Source organism: Serinus canaria, chromosome 25 (assembly GCF_022539315.1).
Source record: "Serinus canaria isolate serCan28SL12 chromosome 25, serCan2020, whole genome shotgun sequence".
NCBI classification, from domain to species: Eukaryota; Metazoa; Chordata; class Aves; order Passeriformes; family Fringillidae; genus Serinus; species Serinus canaria.
Genome location: NC_066338.1, coordinates 13,368,125 through 13,393,194, shown reverse-complemented (window position 1 = coordinate 13,393,194; position 25,070 = coordinate 13,368,125). Strand labels below are relative to the sequence as shown.

Here is a 25,070-nt window from a genome sequence, read left to right as displayed (position 1 = left end):
GGACCCGGGGCAGCTCTGGGAATCCCTCTGGGCATTTCTGGGATTTTGGGGGATTTTGGAGGCTTTTTTTGGGGATATTCGTGGGGATTTTTGGGGGGGTATTTTCGGGGTTTTCCCCAGAATTCCCAGATCCCAACTCACCTGCGCAGGTGCAGGTGGTGCCGCAGGATCCGCAGCCGCTCCGGGCTCGGCCCCTCGCAGCTTTGGGAATTTCCTCTCCTTCCCCTCTTCCCGTCCTTGGGATCGCCTGGGGGAGCGGGGAAGGGGCTGCTGGGAATCCCGGGAATGGGGAATTCCTGGGAAACCCCCCTGGGACGGGCGGGGTCTCACCCTCTCTGTGTGCGGGGCCGGGGGTTTCGGCATTCCCGGCATTCCCGGCATTCCCGGGGTTCCGGGACGGCTCCGGCGGCCTCTGGGAATTCTTTGGGATCACCCCGGGGATCCCGGCCCGGGAGCTGCCGCCCTTCGACCTGGGAGGGGGAAGGGAGAGGGGGTGAATCCCAAAACATTCCCTTTCCTGGGAATCCCACAACTTTCCCTGGCGCCCCTGGGTCCCTTTCCCAGCTTCTCCCATTTGTTCCCGGTTTTTCCTGGTATCCCTGACTTCCTTTCCTATCTTCTCCCGTTTTTTCCCTGTTTCCTTCCCATCTTTCCCCATCTTTTCCCCCGTTTTCCCCATTTTCTCATTTCCCCCAGTTTTTTCCCCCATTTCCCCCCGTTTTCCCATTTTCCCCCCATTTCTCCTGTTTTTCCCATTTCCTCCCTTTTTTCCCATTTTTCCCAATTTCCCCTGTATCCCCCCTTTCCCCTGTTTTTCCCCATTTTTCCCCATCTCCCCCACATTCCCATTTGCCCACTGTTTTTCCCTGTTTTTCCCCATTCTCACCCATTCACCATTTCCCCATTTGTCCCCCCATTTTCCCTCCCATACTCCCCATTTCCTCCATATGCCCCAAGTGTCCCGTTATCCCCAATTTCCCCCCATCTCCCCATATTCCCCAATTTCCCACCATCGACTCCCCATAGTCCCCAAGTTCCCCATGTGTCACCCATTTCACCCATTCCCCATTTCCCCATTTCCCCCACAATTTCCCCCCACCTCCCCCATATCCCCAATTTCCCCATGTTTCCCCCATCTCCCCATGTTTCCCCCATCTCCCCCCATCTCCCCCATCCCCCCCCAGTCCCAATTTCCCGGTTTCTGGCCCCGTTTCCCGTCCCTCACGGGGCTCTCCGGCAGCAGCCGCTGTACGGGGCCGCTCTCAGCAGCGCGCTCCGGGCCAGGCGCCGCGTCCGGGCCAGCAGCGGCGCCTGCGGGGACACGCCCACATCAGGCCACACCCACCTGGGCCACGCCCACACACCTCCCATCCAACCAGGCTGCACCCACTTAGGGCGTGCCCAGAGGCCACGCCTCCATGGAAACCCCACACCCATACAGGCCACACCCACAGGCCACACCCACTTGGAGACCACACCCATAAAGACCACACCCTCCAACAGACACACCCACACAGACCACACCCACTTACTGCCACACCCACATTGAACCACACCCACAGTGACCACACCCACAGTGACCACACCCACAGAGACCACACCCACCAGCCCACACCCCCATTGGCCCACACTCACAGCGACCACACCCTCCCATTGACACACCCACGGAGACCACACCCACAGTGACCACACCCTCCCAGGGACACACCCACAGAAGCCACGCCCATTTTGTGTCAGACCCTTGGGGACACGCCCAGCCCGGCCACACCCACCTGCACACCTGGGGCCACGCCCGGGGCCTCCTGCGGGGTCACCTGGGGTCCCTGCGGGGCCACCTGGGGCCAGCGGTGCCGCCCGAAGGAACGCTGCAGGTCTGTGACACAGGGACAGTGAGGGGACAGGGACAGGGACAGGGACAGTGAGGGGACAGTGACGGGGACAGTGAGGGGACAGGGACAGGGACAGGGACAGTGAGGGGACAGGGACAGTGAGGGGACAGGGACAGTGAGGGGACAGGGACAGGGACAGGAACAGTGAGGGGACAGTGAGGGGACAGTGAGGGGACAGGGACAGGGACAGTGAGGGGACAGGGACAGGGACACTGAGGGGACAGGGACAGGGACAGGGACAGTGAGGGGACAGGGACAGGGACAGGGACAGGGACAGTGAGGGGACAGGACAGGGACAGGGAGGGGTCATGGACAAGGACAGGGGACAGGGACAGTGACAGTGAGGGGACAGGGACAGGGAGAGGGACAGTGAGGGGACAGGGACAGGAGACGGGGAAAGGGACAGGGGGACACAGGACAGGGACACGGTGAGGGGACAGGGATGGGATGACGGGACAGGACAGGGGACCGCACAGAGGACATGGGGACAGGGGACAGCACAGGTGACAGGGCCACCGTCACTCACTGTCCAGGTGCTTCCTGCCCGCCCGGTGCAGCAGCAGCGTCTGCAGAGTGTCACACACGGGCCGCTGGGGACACAGCGAGCACGCCAGCCTGGGGACAGCAGGGGACACTGAGGGACCCTGGGGACACCGGGGGACACTGGGGACAGCGGGGACCCTCACCTGCCATCGCGCAGCAGCAGCGCCTCGTCCTCGGGGATGGCGCTGGCCAGCAGCTCGGCCACGCGGCGCCTCTGGGGACAGCAGGGCCACCCTGGGTCACCTCCCGGCACCAAACTGTCCCCAAAGTGTCCCCAAACCGCCCCCCCCGCGGCAAAGCCACCCTGAGGACAGCCCTGGGAAGGGCTGAGGGGACAAAGTGGGGCCGGGGAAGGACCTGGGGGTCCTCGAGGGGACACAAAGGTAGCGAGTGAAGGGTCGGGGGTCCCGGCGGGGTCAGGAAAGAGCTGGGGACAGCCCGGGGAAGGTGAGGGGACCCAAAGAGAGCGAGGGAAGGGTCGGGGGACCTCGAGGGGACAAAGGGGGACCCAGGGAAGGCCTCAGGGACCCGCGGGGCTCAGGCCGCGGCCCGGGGGTGGCGGGGGAGGCCGGGGCTGGGCCTGGCGGTGCCGGGGGTGCCCGAGAGGTGCCCGGGGAGGGGTCCCGGGGTTGCCGGGGGTTGCCGGGGGGTGCCGGGGGGTGCCGGGGGGTCCCGGGGGGTGGCGGCCCCACCTGCAGCGCCCCGAGCGGCCCCGGGTCGCTCTCGTCGCGCTTAAAGGACATGGCGGTCCCCGCTAGGCCGCGGTCTCCATGGCAACCGCCGCCGCCGCTTCCGGTTAGCGCTTCCCAGCGGACTGCCGGCGGGGGGAACCACCAATCAGCGAGCGCTCGGCGCGGCCCCCGCGGTGTGATGGGAGTTGTAGTTCGAGCGTGGGAAGCCCCCGTGGAAATGACAGCGGAGATGGCCCGGGCGGAACTACAACTCCCAGAAGGGGCCGCGAGGCCGCGCCGGTTCGGCGGGGCCCGGGGCCGAGCGCTCCCCGTGAGCGGCGGGGCCGGGCCGGGACCCCCGGGCGGGACCCCCAGGCCGGGATCCCCGGGCGGGCCATGGCGGGGAGCGGCGGAGCCGGGGCGGCCCCGCGGGAGCACCGCCTGCAGCCCGGGGACACGCTGCAGGGGCTGGCGCTGCGCTACGGGGTGACGGTGAGCGGCCCCGGGGGACACCGGGGGCAGGGCAGGCCGTGGGGGTCCTCAGGGGTCATCTCGGGCCCGTCCTGGCCCGGTTCCCTTTGCCTGACCATCCTGGTCCGTGTCCCCGTCCCTGTCGCTGTACTGGTCCCATTCCATCCCTGTCCCCGTTCTGTCCCCGTTCTGTCCCCGTTCCGTCCCCGGTCCCATCCCGGTCCCATCCCGGTCCCATCCCGCAGATGGAGCAGATCCAGCGCGCCAACCGCCTCTACTCCTCGGACACCATCTTCCTGAGAGCCACGCTGCTCATCCCGGGACACCGCGACACCCCCGGGGACACTCCCGGGGACACCGCCGGGGACATTCCTGGTGACACCGCCGGGGACACTCCCGGGGACGCTCCCGGGGACGGTCCCGGCCCCTCCCGCCGCGACCTCTCGGCCTCGGATTTCCTGCGGCGCTTGGACGCCGAGATCGGGCGCTGCAAGGAGGCGGCGGCGCAGCGGCTGCAGGGCCGGAGCTGCAGGTGGGAACTGGGGGGAAAATCTGGGGCAAAATCAGCGAAAAATGGGGAAAAACTGGGGGGAAATTGGGGTGAAACTTGGAGAAAATTGGGGAAAATTTCGGGGGAGAAATTGGGTAAAATTGGGGTGAAACAGAGAGAAGATTGGGGTGAAGCAGAGGGAACCTCGGGGAGCAGCCGGGGTTGGTGGCGCCGGGGCGGTGGCAGTGCCACCGCGGGTGTCACCGGCTGTCACCGGCTGTCCCCGCAGCCCCGGGCCCGCCGCGGGTGGCCCCGGCCCCGCGTCCCCTCGGGGGGCCCGGCTGGGACCCCGGCCCCTCACCAGGACCCCGCGGGCGGCCGCGCTCAGGGACAGCGAGGACGAGATCTTCACCTTGTGACACCGGGGACATTGGGGACAGCGGGGACGAGATCTTCACCTTGTGACACCGGGGACATTGGGGACAGCGGGGACGAGATCTTCACCTTGTGACATCGGGGACATTGGGGACAGCGGGGACAGCGGGGACGAGATCTTCACCTTGTGACACCGGGGACACCGGTGACATTGGGGACACCCGGGATCAGATCTCCACCTTGTGACACCGGGGACGCTGCGAACCCGACCCTGGGGACACCTGGGATGTGACCCGGGAGGTGCCACCAGAGGTGCCACCGCTCCTCGCTGCCATGGACGCCGAGGGGACACGGGGACTTTGGGGAGGTGTCCCGGTGTCCCCTCCCTGTCCCCGTCTGGGGCCGCTCCCGGGGCAGCTGGGAGCTCCTGGGGACAGGGACAGGGACAGGGACGGTGACAGTGCCACCTCCCCGTGCCAGCTTGTAAATAAACCGGAGCATTGTCACCGGGCTGGGCTGTGTCACCGCCGGGGACAGGGTGACACCCCCTGGGGACAGTGACACACCCTTGGGGACAGTGTGACACACCCTTGGGGACAGTGTCACAGCCCCTGGGGACAGTGTGACACACCCTTGGGGACAGGGTCACACCCTGGGGACAGGGTCACAGCCCCTGGGGACAGTGTGACACACCCCGGGGACAGCCTGGGGACACCGGATCCCGGAATTCCCCACCCCGTTCCCAAATCCCGGCCAGGATCCCCAAACCCCAAATCCCCATCCCAGGGTTTGGGACCCCTCCTGAAAAAACTCTCCATAAACCCCCCCTGCCCCACGGGAAAAAAAAACCCAAATCCCATAAAATACCCCAAATCCCATAAAAAAACCCCAAATCCCATTAAAAAACCAAATCCCATTAAAAAACCCCAAATCCCATTAAAAAACCCCAAATCCCATAAAAAAACCCAAAATCCCCCCAAAGCCCCAAATCCCCCCAAAAAGCCCCAAATCCCCCAAAATCCCCAAATCCCCCAAAGCCCCAAATCCCCCCAAAATCCCCAAATCCCCCCAAAAATCCCCAAATCCCCCCAAAATGACTCCAGCACAGGCTCCTTCCCCGCCCCCCGGGCTCGGCGTTTATTTATAATATTTATAGTGGGACCCCGGTTCTGGGGACAAACCCCTGGATTTGGGGCAAATCCGGACTGGGGGGGGGGTCCTGGGGGTGCCACCCCCGATTGTCACCGTGTCACCCCCGATTGTCACCGGGGGGGGAGGGGACACCCGGGGTATTTACAGCGTGGGGGAGGGGCGTACGTACATATTTATAGGATTTTTTTTGGGGGAAAAGGGGGAATTCCCAACAAAGTGCATCTGTCCGTCTGTCCGGCTGTCCGGGGGGAATTCCCGGCCGGAATTCCCTGGAAAATCTTCCGGGGGTTTGGGGGAGGGGAGGGAAATTCCAGCCCATCCCCCCCCCGCGGGTTAAAGGTGGGCGGGGGCGTCGGAGCCTGGAACAAGAGGGGGAAAATGGGGGAAATAGTGGGGACAATGGGAAAAATTAAGGGGGAATAGTGGGGAAAATGGGTGGAACAAGGGAAAAAATTAATGGGGAGCAACGTGGGGAAACTGGCCAGATTAATGGGGGAAACAGTGGGGAAACTGGGAAAAAATTACTGGGGGAACTAGTGGGGGGAAACTGGGGGAAAAAATTAAGTGGGGAGGAAAAGTGGGGAGAAATGGGACAAAATTAATGGGGGAAATCGTGGGGAGGAAAATGGGATAAAATTAAGGGGGGAACATAGTGGGGAAAATGGAAATGCAAAAATTACTGGGGGAAATAGTGGGGAAAATGGGAAAAATTAATGGGGGAAATAGTGGGGGAAATGGGGGAAATGGGGGGAATGGGGGAAAATGGGAAAAAATGAATGGGGGCAAAGTGGGGGAAATACATGGGGAAACTAGTGGGGGGAAATAATGGGGCGAAATAGTGGGCGGGAACTGGGAAAAAATGAATGGGGGAAAAAAAATAGTGGGGGAAATGGGAAAAAAATAATGGGCGGACATAATGGGGGGAAATGGGAGGCAAAAACTGAATGGGGGAAATGGGGTCGGAAATGGGGTGCCCGGAGTAATTGGTGGGGGACAGGGGACAGGCGCTAGCGGGCGACAGGGAGGGGACAGGGAGGGGACATTAAGGGGCAGCACTGGGGGCTCTAACATGTGCCGAGGTGGCAGTGCCGGTGGGGTGCCAGCGTGTCCCCCGTGCTGTCCCCCGTGCTGTCCCCCGTGCTGTCCCCCGTGGTGTCCCCCGTGCTGTCCCCCGTGGTGTCCCCCGTGCTGTCCCCCGTGCTGTCCCCCGTGGTGTCCCCGGTGTCCCCGCGGGGCCTGGGGTGAGCTCTGGGCGCTGGGGGGGGGCGGGGCCCGCCCGGCCACAGGGTTGGGGACATTGCTGGGGACACTGGGGACACTGTTGGGGACACTGGGGACACTGTTGGGGACACTGTTGGGGACGGCGTCGCCCCCGCCCAGCGAGCGCAGCAGCTGCCGGTGAGCGGCTTCCATGGCCTGGGGGGACACGGGGACAGCTGGGGACAGCTGGGGACACGGGGACAGCCCCCAGACACCTCTGTGTCCCCAGTGATGTCACCTTGTCCCCATTAATGCCCCCAGGGTCACCTCAGGCTCAGCCTCAGCAGTTTCCCACTGCTGTCCCCAATGTCCCCAGTGTCCCCACTGGTGTCCCCAGTGTCCCCAATGTCCCCAGTGTCCCCACTGATGTCCCCAATGTCCCCAATGTCCCCGTCTCACCCTCAGGCTCAGCAGTTTCCCCCGCAGCTCCTCCAGGGTCCCCAGGATCAGCTCCGTGTCCCCACAGGGGTCCCCCCTGTCCCCAGGGGTGTCCCCAGGGCTGTCCCCGGTGTCCCCAGGGCTGTCCCCGGTGTCCCCTCCCGGCCGGGGCGGCTCCGTGGGGAGGCTCAGGTAGAAGAAATTCCCTGCAGGAGGGACAGGGGACGTCAGTGGCCCTGGGGACCCTGGTGGCCCCCGCAGGGGCCTTGGTGGCCCCCCGGGGGGTTCCTGGTGGCCCCTCTGGAGTTTTTGGTGGCCCCAAGGGGGCATTTGGTGGCCCCAGAGGATTTCTGGTGGTCCCGGGGGGGAGGGGATTTGGTGGCCCCAAAGATTTTTGGTGGCCCCAAACGGTTTTTGGTGGCCCCAAAGAGTTTTTGGTGGCCCTTTTTGGGTTTTTGGTGGCCCCAAAGAGTTTTACGTGGCCCCGAAGGGTTTTTGGTGGCCCCAAAGAGTTTTTGAGGCCCTTTTTGGGTTTTTGGTGGCCCCAAAGAGTTTTTGAGGCCCTTTTTGGGTTTTTGAGGCCCTTTTTGGGTGTTTGGTGGCCCTGTTGTGATTCTGGTGGCCCTTTGGGGGTTTTTGGGCCCTTCCAGGGTTTTTGGGGTGGGGGGAGGGGCCGGTTACCCTCGGCACTGGCTCCGCCTCCTTCCCGCAGCTCGGGCTCTGATTGGCTGCAGCCGCTCGGGGGCGTGGCCTCCTCCGGCCCCTCCTCCTGGGCTGGGCCCCCCAAAAAAGGGGGGGGAGGGGAAGGGGGGAGCGGCCCCGCCACCGGAATGCGGTAATTAGCACCCCAATCAGCTCATTAGCACCCCGATTAGTTAATCAGCACCCCAATCAGCTCATTAGCACCCCGATTAGTTAATCAGCACCCCAATTAGCTCATTAGCACCCCAATTAGATCATTAGCACCCCAATCAGCTCATTAGCACCCCCAATTAGCACCCCAAATCAGCACCCAAAGTTCATCAGCACCCAGAACCCCAAATCAGCACCCAAAATTAATTAGCACCCTAAATTAATTAGCACCCTAAATTAATCAGCACCCAGCACCCAAAGCTGGGACCCAAAATCGGCAGCCAGAGCCAAGACCCAAATCAGAACCCAGAACCCAAAATCAGAACCCAAAATCAGAACCCAGAATCAGAACCCAGAATCAGAACCCCCAAATCAAAATCCCAAAATCAGAACCCCAAATGAACACCCTGAAATCAACGCCCAAAAATCAGAACCCGAAATCAGAACCCGAAATCAGGAACAGGATCCCAGATCCCAGAAAGGAGCCGGGAACGAGACCCCAAACCCTGAACGAGACCCCCGATCCCAGCAGGGATCCCCTCGGGCACTGCAGGGAATTCCCACCGATCCCCCCCCAAATCCCCCCCAAATCCCCCCCAAATCCCCCCAAATCCCCCCCAAATCCCCCCAAATCTCCCCCAAATCCCCCCAAATCCCCCCCAAATCTCCCCAAATCTCCCCCAAATCCCCCCCTTTACCTTTCCGGTTGATTCGGATCCCGTTGGGCTCCGCCCCCTCCGGCCCCTCCTGGCCGGACCCCGGGAATTCCCGGCCGGACATCCCGGAATCCTGGCCGGACCCTGGGAACTCCCAGCTGGACATCCCGGAATCCCAGCCGGACGTGGCCGTGTCCTGGCTGGACACTGGGAATTCCGGGCCGGACACTGGGAATTCCTGGCTGGACACTGGGAATTCCGGGCCGGACACTGGGAATTCCCGGTTGGATGTTGGGAATTCCCGGTTGGACGTTGGGCATTCCCGGTTGGACTTTGGGAATTCCGGGCCGGACGTTGGGAATTCCGGGCTGGAGGTTGGGAATTCCGGGCCGTTCCCCCGGGGGTCGCCGGGGGCTCCGGCCCTGGGGGTCTCTCCGTCCTCGGCCTGGGGGTCCCGGCCCGGCCGGAGCCTCCGGACAATCAGGAGCCGCAGGGTCTCCACTGGGATTGGGGAGGGAAAAGGGGATTTGGGGTTCTCCCAAGAGAGGGAAAACGTCTGGGATGGGGGAGAGAGGGAGGGGAGAGAGGGATCTGGGATGGTCCCCAAATCCATGGGGATGGGGAAGGGAAAAGGGGAATTTGGGATTTCCCAGGGGATGGGGAAGGAAAAAGGGGAATTTGGGATTGTGGGAGCTCTCACCGTCCTCCAGCGCTGCCTCGGCCACGCCGGCGCTCCCCGGGGATTTGGGGATTCCCAGGACGGGGTCGGGGTCCCCGGGTCGGGGTCGGGGTCGGGGTCCCCCAGGTCGGGGTCGGGGTCCCCCAGGTCGGGGTCGGGGTCCCCAGCCCCGGCCCCCCGCGGCTCCTCCAGCAGCTCCTGCAGGGGCCGGGCCCTGCCCGAGGGCTCGGGGTCACTGCCAGCTGTGGGGAGGGACACGGTGGGGACACGGTGGGGACAGCTGGGACAGCGGGGACAGTGGGGACTGTGGGGACAGGGACAGTGGGGAAGGGACAGGGACAGGGACAGCAGGGACAGTGGGGACCGTGGGGACAGGGACAGTGGGGACAGCGGGGACAGCAGGGATGGGGACAGCAGGGACAGTGGGGACAGAGGGGACAGGGACAGTGGGGACAGTGGGGACCATGGGGACAGCAGGGACAGGGATGGGGACAGCAGTACCTGAGGAACAATCCTCGGGCTCGGTGTCTCGGGCCAGCTCCGGGGACACGGCGGGGTCCGGCAGCAGCAGGCTGGGACAGGGACAGGGACAGGGACAGGGACAGGGCTGGCACCGGGACAGGGACAGGGACAGGGACAGGGACAGCCAGCCCCGAGTCCCCATCCCAGGGACCCTCTGGGGACACCGGAACCGCCTGAGCTCCACCCCATTATCCCTGTTATTCCCATTATTCCACCATTCCCATCCCCACCATTCCTGTTATCCCATTATCCCACCATCCCCCTCGCTCCCCCCATTATCCCATTCCCATCCCCATCCCCACCCTTCCCCTTATTCCCGTTATTCCCATTATTCCCGTTATCCCACCACCATTCCCGTTATCCCGTTCCCACCTGGAGGCTCCGTTCCCGCTGCCCTCGCCCTGGCCGTGTTTCGGTGGCCCCGGGAGGCTCCTGGTGGCCCCCTGCACCGCCTGCTCCAGCAGCTGCATCCACCTGCAATTCCAGCCGGGAATTCCAGCCGGGAGCCCCAGCCCTTCCCGGGAACTCCCCTCTCATCCCAAGGATTCCTGTCCCCCCCCAGGGAGGAATTCCTGCCCATCCCAGGGAATTTCCCAGCCCATCCCAGGGGTTTTCCCGGGATTTCCCAGGGTTTTCCCGGGATTTCCCAGGGTTTTCCCGGGATTTCCCCTCACGTGTTCTTCTCCGAGGACGTCAGTGCCACCAGCTCGTAGATTTGGGGGCCCAGCTCCGAGGTGCAGATGATGAACAGGGCGCGCTTGTCTGGGGGGGCGGGGGGACACAGCATTCCCAACATTCCCAACATTCCCAACATTCCTCCCGTTCCCAGCCCCACAATTCCCCAAATTCCCGGAATTCCGGGATTTCCCCGTTCCCACCTCTGGCCATGGAGCAGACGAGCAGGGAGCTGGGCTCCAGGATGGGGCTGAACCCCCATTTTCCCCAAAACCCCTCCTTTTTTACACAAAACCCCCATTTCCCCCTGCAGAATTCCCAAAATTCCCCCCAAAATTCCCGGAGTTCTGGGATTTTCCCTGCCCACCTGCAGCCACAGAGCGCTGACCTGGTGACAGCACTGAAGCCTCATTTCCCCCCAACTTCCCCTCATTTTCCCCCAATTTTCCCCCCTTTCCCTCTATAAAATATTTCCCTGTTTTTTACTCATTTCCCCCCAGAAATTGCCCGTTTTCCCCATTTCTCTCCTGGAATTCCCGGAATTCCCGCGTTTCCCTCTCCCACCTGTGGCCACAGAGCGCCGAGCTGACGACAGCACTGAAACCTCATTTCCCCCCAATCTTCCCCTCGTTTTCCCCCCATTTCCCCCTATAAAAACCCCATTTTTTGACACAAACCCCCCGTTTCCCCCCCGGAATTCCCGGAATTCCCGGGTTTCCCGCTCCCACCTGTGGCCACGGAGCGCACCAGCAGCGAGCTGAGCTTGAGCACGGGGCTGAAGCTCTGCTTGGTGTCGGGGGTGCCCCCCAGGCCGCCCTTGCTGTGGCACTTGAGCAGCCAGCGCTCGTCCTGCCGCTGCAGCAGCACCAGCAGCTCCTCCAGCAGCAGCACGTGCAGCTCTGCAAAGGACAGGGCCTTGGGGACTCCGCTGGAATTCTGGGGAATTCTGGGGAATTTTTTGGGGGATTTTTTGGGAATTTTTTTGGGATTTTTTGGGAATTTTTGGGGATTTTTAAAAAATTTTTGGGGGGGATTTTTTTTTGTGATATTTTAGTGATTTTTTTTCCAGTTTTTGGGGGATTTTTTTGGGAGATTTTTGGATCCCAGTCCCTCCCGCTTCCCATCCCAGTTCCATCCAGTCCCATCCCAGTTCCCATCCCAGTCCCATCCCAGTCCATCCCAGTCCCCTCCCAGTCCATCCCAGTCCGTACCCACGCTCTTGTCCTTGCCCACTCTCCAGGCCAGGGGTCCCTCGTGGATCATCCGGTGCGAGGTCAGGTCCAGGTTCTGCGGGACCAAAACCCTTGGGAAACACCCCAAAAACCAGGGAGGAGGGAGGGAAACACCCAAAACCCATGGGAAGACACCCCAAACCCAAACACCCCTTGGGAAACCCCCCCAACCAAACCCAAGGGAGGCAACCAGGGAAACCACCCCAACAAAACCCATAGGGAAAACAAACCCACAAACCCATGGGCGCAAAACAAACCCCCCAACAAAACACCAGGGATGGGAAACACCCCCAAACCAGGGAAGGAAACACCCAAAAACCAGGGACAGACGGAGGAAACCACCCCAAAAAATCCACGGGGCAACAGGGAACACTCCAAAACATGGCAAGATTTTCCCCATGTAGCTCTTCCAGTGGGGCTGGGATTAATGGGAAAAGGGGGAAACCCGGGGGATTCCCAGGGAACAGGCCGGGTTTCCGGGAAGGGCAGGCGGGAGTACCCGGAATTCCGCGGCCAGGGGGTTGCTGGTCCTCTCCAGCGCCGAGGTGTCCAGGCGCCGCTGGTGCTCCTGCAGGCGCTGCCGGTTCTCGGCGCGGCGCACGGCCTCGTTCACCGCCCGCAGCACGTCCCGGCTCTGCTCCCGGGCACGGAGCAGCTTCTGCTGCTCTGCTGAGCCCCCTGGGAACGGGGGGAAAACGGGGAAAAACGGGGGAAAACAGGGAAAACGGGATTGAGATCACTGATCCCACACCCGCAGCACGTCCCGGCTCTGCTCCCGCGCCCGGAGCAGCTTCTGCTGCTCTGCTGAGCCCCCTGGGAACGGGGGGAAAACGGGGAAAAACGGGGGAAATGGGATTGAGATTTCTGATCCCACACCCGCAGCACGTCCCGGCTCTGCTCCCGCGCCCGGAGCAGCTTCTGCTGCTCTGCTGAGCCCCCTGGGAATGGGGAAAAAGAAAAAAAAATGGGGGAAAAAAAGAAAAAAACCCGGGGGGAAGGAAAAAGGGAAAACAGGGAAGAAAAATGGGATTGAGATCCCTGATCCCACACCCGCAGCACGTCCCGGCTCTGCTCCCGCGCCCGGAGCAGCTTCTGCTGCTCTGCTGAGCCCCCTGGGAATGGGGAAAGGAAGGGGAAGAAAACAGGAGGAAAAAAACGGGGAAGAAAATGGGATTGAGATTTCTGATCCCACACCCACTGCATGTCCCGGCTCTGCTCACGGGCACGGAGCAGCTTCTGCTGCTCTGCTGAGCCCCCTGGGAACAGGGGAAACGGGGGAAAACAGGGAAAACGGAACAGGAGTCACTGATCCTGCATTCAGAGCAGCTTCTGCTGCTCTACGGAACCAGCTGGGAATGGGAGAAACACAGGGAAAATACACAGGACAACGGGAAAAATCCATGGAAAGCCCCAGGGGAAAATGGGGAAAATCCAAGGAAAACCAGGGGATTAACAGGGAACACAGTGGGAAAGGAGGGAGGGGAAAAGGGGGCTCTCCAGCCAGGGAGAGGAGGGGACGTTCTGGGTGCTCCTGTCCCTACCCGGGGTGCACTTGATGACGTTCTCCAGCAGCAGCGGGTACTTGGTCAGGCGCTGCATCTCGGCGATCAGCAGGTCCTTCAGCTGCAGCCGCCGGCACTGCGGGTTGCTCTCGGCCTCCTGCCGGGCGGGGCATTCCCAAATCACGGAATTCCCGAGCCCGCTGCTTCCCCAAATCACGGAATTCCCGACCCCATTGCTTCCCCAAATCACGGAATTGCCGACCCCATTGCTTCCCCAAATCCTGAAATCCCGAAGTTCCTGCCCTCACTGTCTCCCCAAATCCTGAAATTCCTGATCCCTCTGGTTCCCAAAATCCCAGAGTTCCTGACCCCACTGCTTCCCCAAATCCTGGAGTTCCTGACCCCATTGGTTCCCCAAAATCCCAGAGTTCCTGACGCCACAGTTCCCCAAATCCCAAACCCCCGAAATCCCAAACCCCCGAAACCCCCAAATCCCAAAATTCCTGACCCCAGTGCGGGGAGATAAAGGGGAAAAAACCAGGGGAGGAAAAAGGGGGAGAACAGGCAGAAAGGTGAGAAGGACTGGGAAGGTGGGAATTGGGCAGGGTCACACCTGCATGAAGAACAGGTGGAGATGAAGGTGGGAAGGGCAGGGGAGGGCAGGATTGGGAGCAGGGTCACACCTGCATGAAGAACAGGTGGAGATGAAGGTGGGGAGGGCAGGAATGGGAGCAGGGTCACACCTGCATGAAGAACAGGTGGAGATGAAGGTGGGAAGGGCAGGGAAGGTCAGGATTGGGAGCAGGGTCCACCTGCATGAAGAGCTGGAAGCGGCTCTCCTTGCGCTGCTTGGTGCGGATCAGCTCCAGCGCGATCGACTGCGAGGAGCAGAAGGCGGCGGCCACGCGCTGGAATTCCTCCTTGGCAGCGCCCTCGAACTGGGAAAATGGGATTGGCATTCCCCAAATCCCCGGAATTCCCCAAATCCCCCAAATCCCCGGGGCTGGGTGCCCCAGGGCAGGAAGGGGTCGGGCCTTCCCTACCCGGGCCAGCATGAGGTCGCCGATCTCGCCCACGATGGGACCCTGCTCCTCCCGCAGCCTCCGCATGGAGTCCCAGAGGGAACCTGGGGGCAGCCAGGGCAGGGAAACGGGGAGGGGGAGGAGTGGGGAAAATGGGGAAATGGGGAAAAAGGGGGAAAAGGGGGAATGGGGGAAAAATGGGGAAATGGGGAAAAAGGGGGGAAAAGGGGGAATGGGGGAAAAGAGGGAAAGGAATGGGAAAAGGGAGGCAAAAAAGAGAGGGGAAAAAAGTGGGGGGAAAGGGAGGCAAATTTGGGATTTCAGGATTTTGGGGATTTGGGATTTCAGGATTTGGGGATTTTGGGGATTTGGGGACTTTGGGATTTTGTCTCACTGTGCACGTCGATGAGGTCGGGCAGGTTGGGGAAGAGCAGCCCCAGCTCCTCCCGGCTCAGGAGCTGCTCCCGGCGCAGGCGTTGGAAGAAAAGCAAATCCAGAACGCGCAGGATGCGCAGGTGGGACAGCTCGGTGACAAACAGCTCTGGGGACAGCACAGGGGACACATTGGGGACAGAGCCCACGGGTGGGACAGCTCGGTGACAAACAGCTCTGGGGACAGCACAGGGGACACACTGGGGACAGCTCTGGGGACATCAGGGACATCCAATTCCGAAAGCAGCCCCCGGAGCAGAACCCGACAGGCAGAACCCCAAAACCAGCCCCAAATCCTGGGAAAAAAACCACGAATGAGACCCCAGATCCCGGGAGTGAGATCCCAAATCCCAGGAGTGAGATCCCAAATCCCAGGAATGAGCCCCTAATCCCAGGAATGAGCCCCTAATCCCGGGGATGAGCCCCCAGATCCCAGGGATGCGCCCCCAGATCCCAGGGATGCGCCCCCAGATCCCGGGGATGAGCCCCCCAGGAGCACCCCCCAGTGCCAGCCTCCCCAGCCCGGCATTCCCGGCGGCATTCCCGGCGGCATTCCCGGCACTCCCACCGTTGATGACCTCCTGGCGATCCACCTCCCGCTGGGACAGGCTGGCCAGCAGCTCCCGGCTGACCGAGTGCTGCCAGCTCTGGGCGCTCTGCTGCCAGCCCGGGGGGCTCTGCTGCCAGCCCTGCGAGCCGGGCTGGGGGCTCGGGCCGGGATGGGAGTCGGGATCCGGCTCCAGGTCGGGCACCGGGCCCTGCTCGTCCTCCAGCAGGTGAGGCAGGAAGGGGTCGGCCCCGAAGCCCAGGCTGGGAGAATCCATGCTCCTGGAAATGGAGAAATGGTGAAAATTGGGGGAAAAAGGGGGGAAAATCAGGGGAAATGGGGGGATGGAATTTGAGAGGAACAAGGGGGGGAAATTGGGGGAAATTCTGGGGAAATGTGGGGGTGAAGAAGGGGGAAATGGGGGAAAATTGGAGGGAAAAAGTGGGGGGAAGGGGGAAATGGGGGGAAATTGGGGGGGAAAGGGGGGGAAAGATGGGGGGCTGGGGGGAAATGGGGGGAAATTGGAGAGAAATTTGGGGGTGAAAAAGGGGGAAGTAGGGGGGAGAAGAGTGGAAATTGGGGGGAAAATTGGAGGAAAATTGGTGGGGGGAAAAAGGGAGGGAAAAATGGAGAAAGAATGAGGAAAAGAAAAGGGGAAAAAAAAGAGGGAAAACCGGGCCAAGTGGGAATGGGAATTCCGGGGGGGTCGCTCACCTGCGCCCCATCTTTGGCGTGTAGGGGGGGGTGGGGTTTTCCAGGGATCTGGGAAAAGAACAGAAGAATCCCCCTGGGGTGTCCCAAAATCCCAAATCTTTCCCGATCCTGATGAGTTCACCCTCGAAATCCAGGGATCCGACCCCAAACCCGGCTGCATCCCAGGGATTTCCCATGGATGCTGCAGGAATTTGGGACCTGAGGGAAGAACACCCTCGCCCCCTCCAACCCCCTAAATCCCATTCCCAAAAACCCCAAGTCCCAAACTCTCCCTGATCCCAACTTCCCCTCCTTTCCCAGGCTTCCATCCCAAACCCCAAAATCTGGGATGAGAATTCTGGAATTCTGGGAATTCCCGCCTGTTGGGGTGGCTGGAGGTGTGAGAATTCCCCAAAAAAACCCCAAATCCCAAATCCCCCCAATCCCAACGCTCCCCATTCCCAGAGCTCGTTCCTAAAGCCGTGTTACCCCAAACCTGGGGCTGGGCCCTCTGGAATTCTGGGATTTCTGGGAATTCCAGGATTTCCCACCTGTGGGAAGGGCGGGAGGCACAAAGCCCAGCCGAATCCCCCCGATCCCAACGTTCTCCCCATGCCCAGAGCTCGTTCCTACACCCCCGTCACCCCAAATCCGGGTCTGGCCCCGGGAATGCCGGGACTGCCGGGAATGCCGGGAATGCCGGGAATGCCGGGAATGCCGGGCTGTCCCACCTGTTGGAGAGGCTGGAGGCGGAGGAGGAGGCCGAGTGCAGCCGGGGGGTCTCGCTGCCCGTGTCCATGTCCACGTCGCTGCGGGAGCGCGGCACCGGCTCCGAGCGCCGCGAGCGCCGCAGCTCCTCCCGCCCCTTCAGCGACTCCGAGCGGCCCAGGCGCACCTCGGCCCGCGAGCTGCTGGGGACAGGGAAAAATCCTGGGAATCACGGCCAAAAATCCTGGGAATCACGGCCAAAAATCCTGGGAATCACAGCCAAAAATCCCGGGAATCCCGGCCAAAAATCCTGGTAATCACGGCCAAAAATCCTGGGAATCCCGGCCAAAAATCCTGGGAATCACGGCCAAAAATCCTGGGAATCCCGGCCAAAAATCCTGGGAATCACGGCCAAAAATCCTGGGAATCATGGCAAAAAACCCCGGGATCTACCCCAGAAACCAGGCACACCTCGCCCCGCGAGCTGCTGGAGGACAGGGAAAAATCCTGGGAATCCCGGCCAAAAATCCTGGGAATTCCAGCAAAAAATCCCCGGAATTCATGGGAAAAAATCCTGGGAGTTTCAGTCAAAAATCCCGGGATTTACCCCGGAAATCAGGCGCGCCTCGCCCCGGGAGCTGCTGGGGACAGCGAATGCTGGGGGAAAAATGGGAATCATGGTAAAAAATCCCGGGATTCACAGCAAAAAATCACCGGGAATTACAGCAAAAATCCTGGGAATCCCGGGAAAATATCCCGAGATTCACAGCAAAAAATCCCCAGGAATTTCGGCAAGAAATCCCCAGGAATTAGGGGCAAAAATCCCAAGGATTTAGGGCAGAAAGCTCCCCAGATTTAGGGAAAAGATCTCAGGGATTTAGCAAAACACTCCTGGGATTTACAGGAAAACAACTTGGGAATTCCGGCAAAACTCCTGGGACCTGGGGGAAACGTTTCAGGCAATGCCCCGGGATTCCAGAGGCAGGAATTCCGTTCCCACCTGTCGGGGTCCAGCAGCTCCTCGGGAATGCTGCCGGTGGAGAGGCGCTGCGCTCCCGGCTCCGGGGGCTCCCCGTGGCTGTTCTCAAAGTGCTGGATCATGGTCCGCACGTTCCCCGGCTTCACTGCTGGGAAAAACACGGAATTCCGGGATCGGGGGGGGCACTGGGACAGCGCCGGCCCCAACCCCAAATCCCCCATCCTAAATCCTGAATTTCCAATCCTAAATCCCAGAATTTCCCCTCCTAAATCCTGAATTCCCATCCCAAAATTCCCATCTTAAATTCTCATCCCAAACTTCCAGTCCTAAATCCCAAAATTCCTGGCCCAAATCCCAATTTCCCGATCCTAAACTCCGAATTCCTGATCCTAAATCCTCAATTTCCCCTCCTAGATCCCAGAATTCCCTTCCCAAATCCCAAACTTCCCACCTTGAATTCCCATCCCAAATCCCAAACTCCCGATCCTAAATCCCAAATTCTTGATCCTAAGTCCTGAATTTCCTGTCCTAAATCCCAAAATTCCCGTCCCAAATCCCGAAATTCCCTTCCCAAATCCCAGACCTGATCCTAATTCCCAAATTTCCCGTCCTGAACCCCAAATTCCCAGCTCCAAAACCCATCCTGAATCCCAAACCCTGATCCTGCATCCCAAACCCCCCCAAATCCCAGAGTTCCCAGGAATTCCATCCGGGAAGAAAAAATGGGAATAAACCCCAAAACCAAGAGGAAAAATGCCAGAAGAATGGAGGAGCAGCAACAGAAAATTGGGAATTTTACCTTCCGCGGGGGACAGGGGGACATGAAATGCTGGAAAACAAAGAGGAGGCGTCAACGTTCCCAAAACCCCGGGGAAAACCGGGAATCCGGGAATGCTGATGGGATGAGAACGGAAAATAAACGGGATGGGAATGCGGGAATGAGGCCGGGATCTGGGAATTCCAGGGGAGTTTGGGGAATTCCGGGGAAAATCCCTGGAAAATCTCTGGACGATCCTAGGAGAGTCCCAAGGAAATCCTGGGATATTCCCAAGAAGATCCCAATAAAATCCCAGCTGATCCCGGGCGTGCCGGGGCGGGGCATTCCCGGATCCCGGAATTCCGGGCTCACTCACTGCTCTGGGAGGAGCTCCGGGGCTTCCCGATGTATTTCAGGATCGGGTTCTGCCTCTGCTCCTTCTCCTTCCTGGAGCTGCTGCTCTGTTGGGAAAGAATCCTGGAATCGCTCGGAATCCCGGGAACTCCCCGGCCCAAACCCCAAAATCCCCATCCAGAATCCCGAATCCCCATCCTAATCCCAAATTCCCACCCTAAATCCCAAATTCCCATCCTGAATTCCCACCCCAAATCCCGAATTCCCACCCTAAATCCCAAATTCCCATCCTAAATTTCCATTTTAAATCCCAAATTCCCATCCCAAATCCCAGAATCCAGGTCCCAAATTCCCAGGATTTGGGTGGAAACTCCCGGGATTCCCCCCAGGCCGGACTCCTGCCGGGAATTCCCGGAATTCCGGGCCATTCCCACCTTTTTGGCCTTGGGGAAGAAGGGCAGCCACTTGTCCTTGTCCGGGAGCTTCTCGGGGCCGCGGCATTCCCGGGATTCCCGGCATTCCCGGGGCTCCCGGGGCCGGATCCCGGCGTGGGCCATGAAGGTGCTGAGGGCGAAGGCCATGGGGGAGCTGGGAGAGAGAATTCCAGAGGCTGGGAACGGCAGAATTCCCGGGATTCCCGGGAGAGGGGGAGGTGGGAAAACCGGGAATTCCGGGGAAAAGGACCCTCAGGGAAAACCGGGAATGGGAGGGAAGAGAGGGAGGGGGAAAAGGGGGGAAAAAAGAGGGAAAAGATTCCACAGGGAGAATCAGGAATGGCCCAAATTCCCAGATTTTCTTCCCGCTGGATCCGCTCACCTCCGCTCCTCCTCGTACTTGGAGCTGCGGGAAAAGGAATTCCTGGGATTCTTCCATTCCCAGTCCCAAATCCCCGTTCCCAGTCCCAAAATTCCCGTTCCCAGTCCCAAATTCCCATTCCCAATCCCAAAATTCCCACTGCAGCCCCGAATCCCATCAGGAATTCCCGAATCCCCACAGGATGTCCCCGAGGGGCCCATCCCAAAGATCCCAGCAGGAATTCCCAATGAACTCATCAGGAATTCTTAAATCCCATCCGGAATTCCCAATTCTCAGTGATCCCATCAGGAATTCCCAGCGATCCCATGGGAATTCCCAAATCCCAAATTCTCACAGGATGTCCCCCAGGTGCCCATCCCAGTGATCCCATCAGGAATTCCCAGTGATCCCATTGGAATTCCCAAATTCCCAAATCCTCACAGGATGCCCCCCAGGTGCCCATCCCAGTGATCCCATCAGGAATTCCCAATTCCCATAGGAATTCCCAAATTCCCAACTCCTCACAGGATGTCCCCCAGGTGTCCCAGCTGCCTCTCGGCCAGCGCCCGCTCCCTCTCCCGGCATTCCCGCGGCTCCCGGGCGCAATTCCCGAGCTCCAGCTCCTGCAGCTCGTTCTCCCCGTAGAGGCTGCCCAGCCCCAGCGTGCGCTTCGTCCTGGGCAGGGAAAATGGGATTGGGAACTCCCGGAATTCCCAGAATCCCAAACACCCGGCGGTCCCGCTCGGCTCCCTGGGGAAAGCTAAAAAAATGGGATTGGGAACTCCTGGAATTCCCAAAATTTGGGATTTCCTGCTCTGTTCTCTGGAAAAAGCCAAAAAAACCGGGATTGGGAGCGTCCAGGAAGTCCCGAAATTCCCAAAATTTGGGGATTTCTGCTTGGTTCTCTGGGAAAAGCAAAAAAAAAATGGGATGGGGAAAGCCGGAAATTCCTGAAATTCCTGAAATTCCCAGTTTTCCCCTCGGGTCTGTGGGAAAAGCCAAAACCCACGGGATGGGGAACTCCCGAAATTCCCCAAATTTGGAATTTCCCCCCCGTTCCGCTGGGAATAAACAAAAAAAAAAAAAACACCAGGATTGGGAGGTCCAAAATCTCCCCAAATCCGGGGATTCCCTCAGGTTCCGGCCCAGGACGGGACGGGAGCTGCCGGAATTCCCGGGATTCCCGGGATTGGGGTTTTCCCAGGGTTCCCACCTGTAGTCCTGGAGCTGCTCCTGGATCTCCGGGATCACCGAGTCCTGCGCCTCCAGCAGCGCCGGCCGCAGCTCCTCCCCGCCCCGCAGCCGCAGCTCTGCCAATTCCCGGGAAATCCCTCGGGATTCCGGAATTCCCGCGGCCCCGGGACGCGCCGGGAATTCCCAACCCCGGCCCCGGGCTCCTCCTCCTCCTCCCCGGGGGACGTTCCCGGAATTCCCAACTCACCGATCTCAGCCAGGAGCTGCTCCGGCACCTTCACCCGCAGGGGCTGCGGAGAGGGAAACTCCATCCCAAAATCTGGGACACCCTCCCAAAATCCATCCCAAAATCTGGGAAACCCTCCCAAACCCTCCCAAAATCTGGGAAATGCATCCCAAAATCTGGGACACCCTCCCAAAATTCATCCCAAAATCTGGGAAACCCTCCCAAAATCCATCCCAAAATCTGGGAAATTCTCTTCAGATTCCTGAAAATCCTCCCAAAATTCCAGAATATCACACCAAAATTCTTCAGAATCCTGGAAAATCCTCCCAAAATCCCTGTAACTCCCCCAGAATCCCGGAATTTCCCCCGGATTCCCGGGGTCCCTCCCGCTCACCGCCGCCCTGTCCAGGAAGATGTTCCAGATGTCCCTGCCCAGGGCCCGGCTCTCCCGGGGGCTCTGCTGGCAGCAAACCTCGGAGCACAGGTGGAACAGCTGGGGGGAAACCGGGAATGCCGGGAATGCCGAGGGAACCCCCGGAATGGAATCCTGCTCCACCCGGAGCCCTGGGAACCCCCCCGGGGGGTGCCAGAGGTTGGGAATGGCATCCCAGGGCCAGGAAATCCCAGGATTCACTCCCAGGAATATTCCCAAAAGTTGGGAATGGGATGCCAGGGTCAAGGAATGCAGGAAGTGTTGAGGGAATTCTGTGAATTTGGAGGAAGTCCTGGAATTCCTGCTCCATCCCGATCCCAGGAACATTCCTGGAAGCCCTGGGAGGTGCCAGAGGTCGGGAATGTGACCCCAGGGGCCAGGAAATCCCGGGAATTTGGGGAATTCCTTACCAGAGGAGTGGGATCGGCCTGGGAGAAGAGGAACCTCAGGAACACTCCCAAGTGGGCCGGGCGGGATTTGAGAATTCCCAAATCCTGGAAGACGGAATCGCTCTGGGAACACAGAGAGGGAGAAGTGGCAACTGCCAGGATCCCAAAAATCCCTCCCAAAAAACTCCCCCCTGGAATGCCCAGCCCCCCCCGGAATTCCCAGATCCCCAATTCCCGCTTTTCCCGAACCCTCACCTCGTTGCTGCCACTCCCAGGCTCGCAATCCTCCTCGGGCCCGATGATCTGGGGCCTCCCCGATCCCTATCCCAAAAAAAAACCTGGGATCAAGCTCTGGGAACAGCTCTGGGGGGGATCCCCGTGGGGATTCCCGGGATTTTCCCAGGATTTTCCCGGATTTCCCGGGGTTTTCCAGCCCCACCGGATCCGTGGAGAGGCGGGAGCCGAGCACGGGGGAGCTCCGGGGGCTGCAGGGCTCGGAAAAGCCGGAATTCCGGGAGACCTGGGGAGGGGAATTTCGGGATCGGGATCCCCAGAAACCCCCGGGGAGGCGGGGATCCCAAAATCCCTCGGAATTCCCAGGGAAAAGGAGCCGGGAACTCCGGCGGATCCCAAATCCCGGGGAATTCTTCACCAGCCTCTCCTGGAATTTTCCCACCTTTTCCTCAAACTCCTCCTGGAATTTCCCCCCGTTTTTCCCAGAATTTTCAAGCCCTTTTCCCAGATTTCTCCTGGAATTATTTCCCGCTCTTTTCCCTGAATTTTTTCCCCTTTTTTTTTCCCTTCATTTTTCCCCCACCTTCTCCCAAAGTTTTCCCGGAATTTCCCCCCACCCTTTTCCCAAACTTTCCCTGGAATTTCTCCCCCTTTTCCCAAACCTTCCCTGGAACTTTCCCTCTCTCTTCCCAGATTTTCCCTGCAGTTTCCCCAGGTTTTTCCTGGGTTTTCCCCGGGTTTTTTCCCCGGATTTTCCCACGTTTTTCCCGGATTTTTCCGGGCTTTTCCCCGGGTTTTTTCCCCGTTTTTTTTCCCAGGTTTTTCCCGGTTATACCCAGTTTTTCCCTCGGTTTTTCCCCAGATTTTCCCGGTTGTTTTTCCAGTTTTTTTCCCAGGTTTTTCCCGGGCTTTCCCCCATTTTTTTCCCCGGGTTTTTCCCGGAGTTTTCCCCAGATTTTCCTGGGATTTTTCCCTGTATTTTCCTGGGTTTTTCCCGTTTTTTTTCCCCAGATTTTTCCCGGTTTTCCCCGGGTTTTTTCCCCCTTTTTTTTCCCGGTTATTCCCGGGTTTTCCCTGGGTTTTTCCCGGTTTTTTTCCCGGTTTTTCCCCGTTTCCCCTCACCTCCGCCGGGGCCGGGGCGCGCTCGGGGCCGGGCTCCAGCCCTGGGTCCCCGTCCTGGGGGTCGCGGGGGCGGCGCCCCGGGAGCTGCGGGGACCCCTCCAGGGGCCGGGAGCCCAGGTCCTGGAAAAGGACCGGGATCAGGGAAAGGGATCCCGGAAATTCCCCACATTCCCACCGGATCATTCCCAACCATTCCCAGCTCATTCCCGCATCATCATTCCCAGATCATTCCTGGCCATTCCCGGATCCATTCCTGATCATTCCCGTCCATTCCCAGATGATTCCAAGCTCATTCCTGGATCATTCCTAACCATTCCCAGGCCATTCCCAGATATTCCTGGATCATTCCCGGATCATTCCTGGATCCATTCCTGCTCATTCCCAGATATCCCCGGCTCATTCCCCCGGCTCATTCCCGACCATTCCTGGCTCATTCCCAGATATTCCTAGATCCATTCCCAGCCATTTGCAGGCCATCCCCAGCCATTCCCGATCCATTCCCAGATATTCCTGTCCATTCCTGGATCCATTCCCGGATCCATTCCTAGCCATTCCCAGCCATCCCTGGCCATTCCTGGGTCCATTCCCGGATCCATCCCCAGCCATTCCCGGCTCATTCCCGATCCATTCCCAGCTCATCCCCGACCATTCCTGGCTCATTCCCGGATCCATTCCCAGCCATCCCTGACCATTCCCGGCTCATTCCCGGATCCATTCCCAGCTCATTCCTGACCATTCCCGGATCCATTCCCAGCCATCTCCAACCATCCCCGGATCCATCCCTGGATCCATCCCCGACCATTCCCGGATCCATTCCCGATCCATTCCCGGATCCATTCCCAGCCATCCCAACCATCCCCGGATCCATCCCGGATCCATCCCCGACCATTCCCGGATCCATTCCCAGCTCATTCCCGGATCCATTCCTGATCCATTCCCGGATCCATTCCCAGCCATTCCCCAACCATCCCCGGATCCATCCCTGGATCCATCCCCGGATCCATTCCTGGATCCATTCCCGGATCCATTCCCAGCCATCCCCAACCAGCCCGGATCCATTCCCGGATCCATTCCCGGCTCATTCCCGATCCATTCCCGGCCCATTCCCGGATCCATTCCCAGCTCATCCCCGACCATTCCTGGCTCATTCCCGGATCCATTCCCAGCTCATTCCCGACCATTCCCGGCTCATTGCCGATCCATTCCCAGCTCATTCCTGATCCATTCCCGGATCCATTCCCAGCCATCTCCAACCATCCCCGGATCCATCCCTGGATCCATCCCCGACCATTCCCGGATCCATTCCCGATCCATTCCCAGCTCATTCCTGGATCCGTTCCTGATCCATTCCCGGATTCATCCCCGACCATTCTCGGATCCATTCCCAGCTCATTCCCGGATCCATTCCCGATCCATTCCCAGCTCATTCCTGATCCATTCCCGGATCCATTCCCAGCCATCCCCAACCATCCCTGGATCCATCCCTGGATCCATCCCCGACCATTCCCGGATCCATTCCCGGCTCATTCCCGGATCCATCCCCGGATCCATTCCCGGCTCATTCCCGGCTCATTCCCGGCCCATTCCCGGGCTCCGTGGGCTCGTACCGCGGCATTCCCGCGCGCCTCCTGCAGCACCTTGAGCTGCAGCTGGCTCAGCCGGCGCCGCGCCCCCTCCAGCTGCTCCTCCAGCCCCGCGCCCGGCTTCCGCTGCAGCAGCTCCTGGAAACGCTGCCGGGACACGCGGAATTCCCACAGCGTTCCCGGGAAACCCGGGAAACACACCCAAAACACACACGGAAAATCAAAAAAAAAAAAAATCCAGGGAAAAAATTCCAG

General features: G+C 60.1%; 3 protein-coding genes across 5 annotated transcripts in view; 1 reads left to right on the top strand and 2 right to left on the bottom strand.

The window, feature by feature from the left end:
* The window catches only part of SCNM1 (sodium channel modifier 1), a 3,968-nt gene extending 660 nt beyond the window's left edge, over positions 1-3,308 (bottom strand). The window contains exons 1-8 of the mRNA XM_050984832.1: positions 3,125-3,308; positions 2,576-2,646; positions 2,416-2,504; positions 1,773-1,873; positions 1,226-1,311; positions 331-470; positions 142-247; positions 5-37 (exon numbers count right to left, since the gene is read on the bottom strand). Of these exons, the coding sequence (XP_050840789.1) occupies positions 5-37; positions 142-247; positions 331-470; positions 1,226-1,311; positions 1,773-1,873; positions 2,416-2,504; positions 2,576-2,646; positions 3,125-3,175 (677 nt within the window). The 5' untranslated portion in view covers positions 3,176-3,308. The remainder of the gene's footprint in view (positions 1-4; positions 38-141; positions 248-330; positions 471-1,225; positions 1,312-1,772; positions 1,874-2,415; positions 2,505-2,575; positions 2,647-3,124) is intronic.
* A 119-nt stretch (positions 3,309-3,427) lies between these two features.
* Positions 3,428-4,945, top strand: LYSMD1 (LysM domain containing 1). Its single transcript, XM_030232354.2, has 3 exons — positions 3,428-3,595; positions 3,820-4,106; positions 4,354-4,945. Exons 1-3 carry the CDS (start codon positions 3,500-3,502, stop codon positions 4,481-4,483), a joined length of 513 nt encoding a protein of 170 aa, XP_030088214.2. The 5' UTR covers positions 3,428-3,499; the 3' UTR covers positions 4,484-4,945.
* A 2,444-nt stretch (positions 4,946-7,389) lies between these two features.
* Positions 7,390-25,070, bottom strand: part of ARHGEF11 (Rho guanine nucleotide exchange factor 11) — a 27,971-nt gene continuing 10,290 nt past the window's right edge. The window contains exons 9-38 of one of the 3 annotated variants that reach the window (XR_007779801.1): positions 23,233-23,352; positions 22,316-22,396; positions 22,132-22,197; positions 21,898-21,999; positions 21,449-21,547; positions 21,076-21,118; positions 20,848-20,944; positions 20,160-20,309; positions 19,656-19,679; positions 19,274-19,427; positions 18,862-18,946; positions 18,528-18,557; positions 17,750-17,876; positions 16,773-16,952; positions 16,063-16,110; positions 15,370-15,629; positions 14,764-14,910; positions 14,391-14,473; positions 14,160-14,285; positions 13,387-13,504; positions 12,345-12,523; positions 11,825-11,900; positions 11,342-11,512; positions 10,613-10,700; positions 10,311-10,412; positions 9,918-9,988; positions 9,438-9,630; positions 8,780-9,238; positions 7,911-8,488; positions 7,390-7,435 (exon numbers count right to left, since the gene is read on the bottom strand). Coding sequence is in view for 1 of the 3 variants with exons in the window: in XM_050984370.1 (XP_050840327.1) it covers positions 9,218-9,238; positions 9,438-9,658; positions 9,918-9,988; positions 10,311-10,412; positions 10,613-10,700; positions 11,342-11,512; positions 11,825-11,900; positions 12,345-12,523; positions 13,387-13,504; positions 14,160-14,285; positions 14,391-14,473; positions 14,764-14,910; positions 15,370-15,629; positions 16,063-16,110; positions 16,773-16,952; positions 17,750-17,876; positions 18,528-18,557; positions 18,862-18,946; positions 19,274-19,427; positions 19,656-19,679; positions 20,160-20,309; positions 20,848-20,944; positions 21,076-21,118; positions 21,449-21,547; positions 21,898-21,999; positions 22,132-22,197; positions 22,316-22,396; positions 23,233-23,352 (3,069 nt within the window). In the remaining 2 variants the exon portion in view is untranslated. Of the gene's footprint in view, positions 7,436-7,910; positions 8,489-8,779; positions 9,239-9,437; positions 9,659-9,917; positions 9,989-10,310; positions 10,413-10,612; positions 10,701-11,341; positions 11,513-11,824; positions 11,901-12,344; positions 12,524-13,386; positions 13,505-14,159; positions 14,286-14,390; positions 14,474-14,763; positions 14,911-15,369; positions 15,630-16,062; positions 16,111-16,772; positions 16,953-17,749; positions 17,877-18,527; positions 18,558-18,861; positions 18,947-19,273; positions 19,428-19,655; positions 19,680-20,159; positions 20,310-20,847; positions 20,945-21,075; positions 21,119-21,448; positions 21,548-21,897; positions 22,000-22,131; positions 22,198-22,315; positions 22,397-23,232; positions 23,353-25,070 lie in introns of those variants that run through there. The other 2 variants (XR_007779802.1, XM_050984370.1) reach the window with 2 other exon arrangements.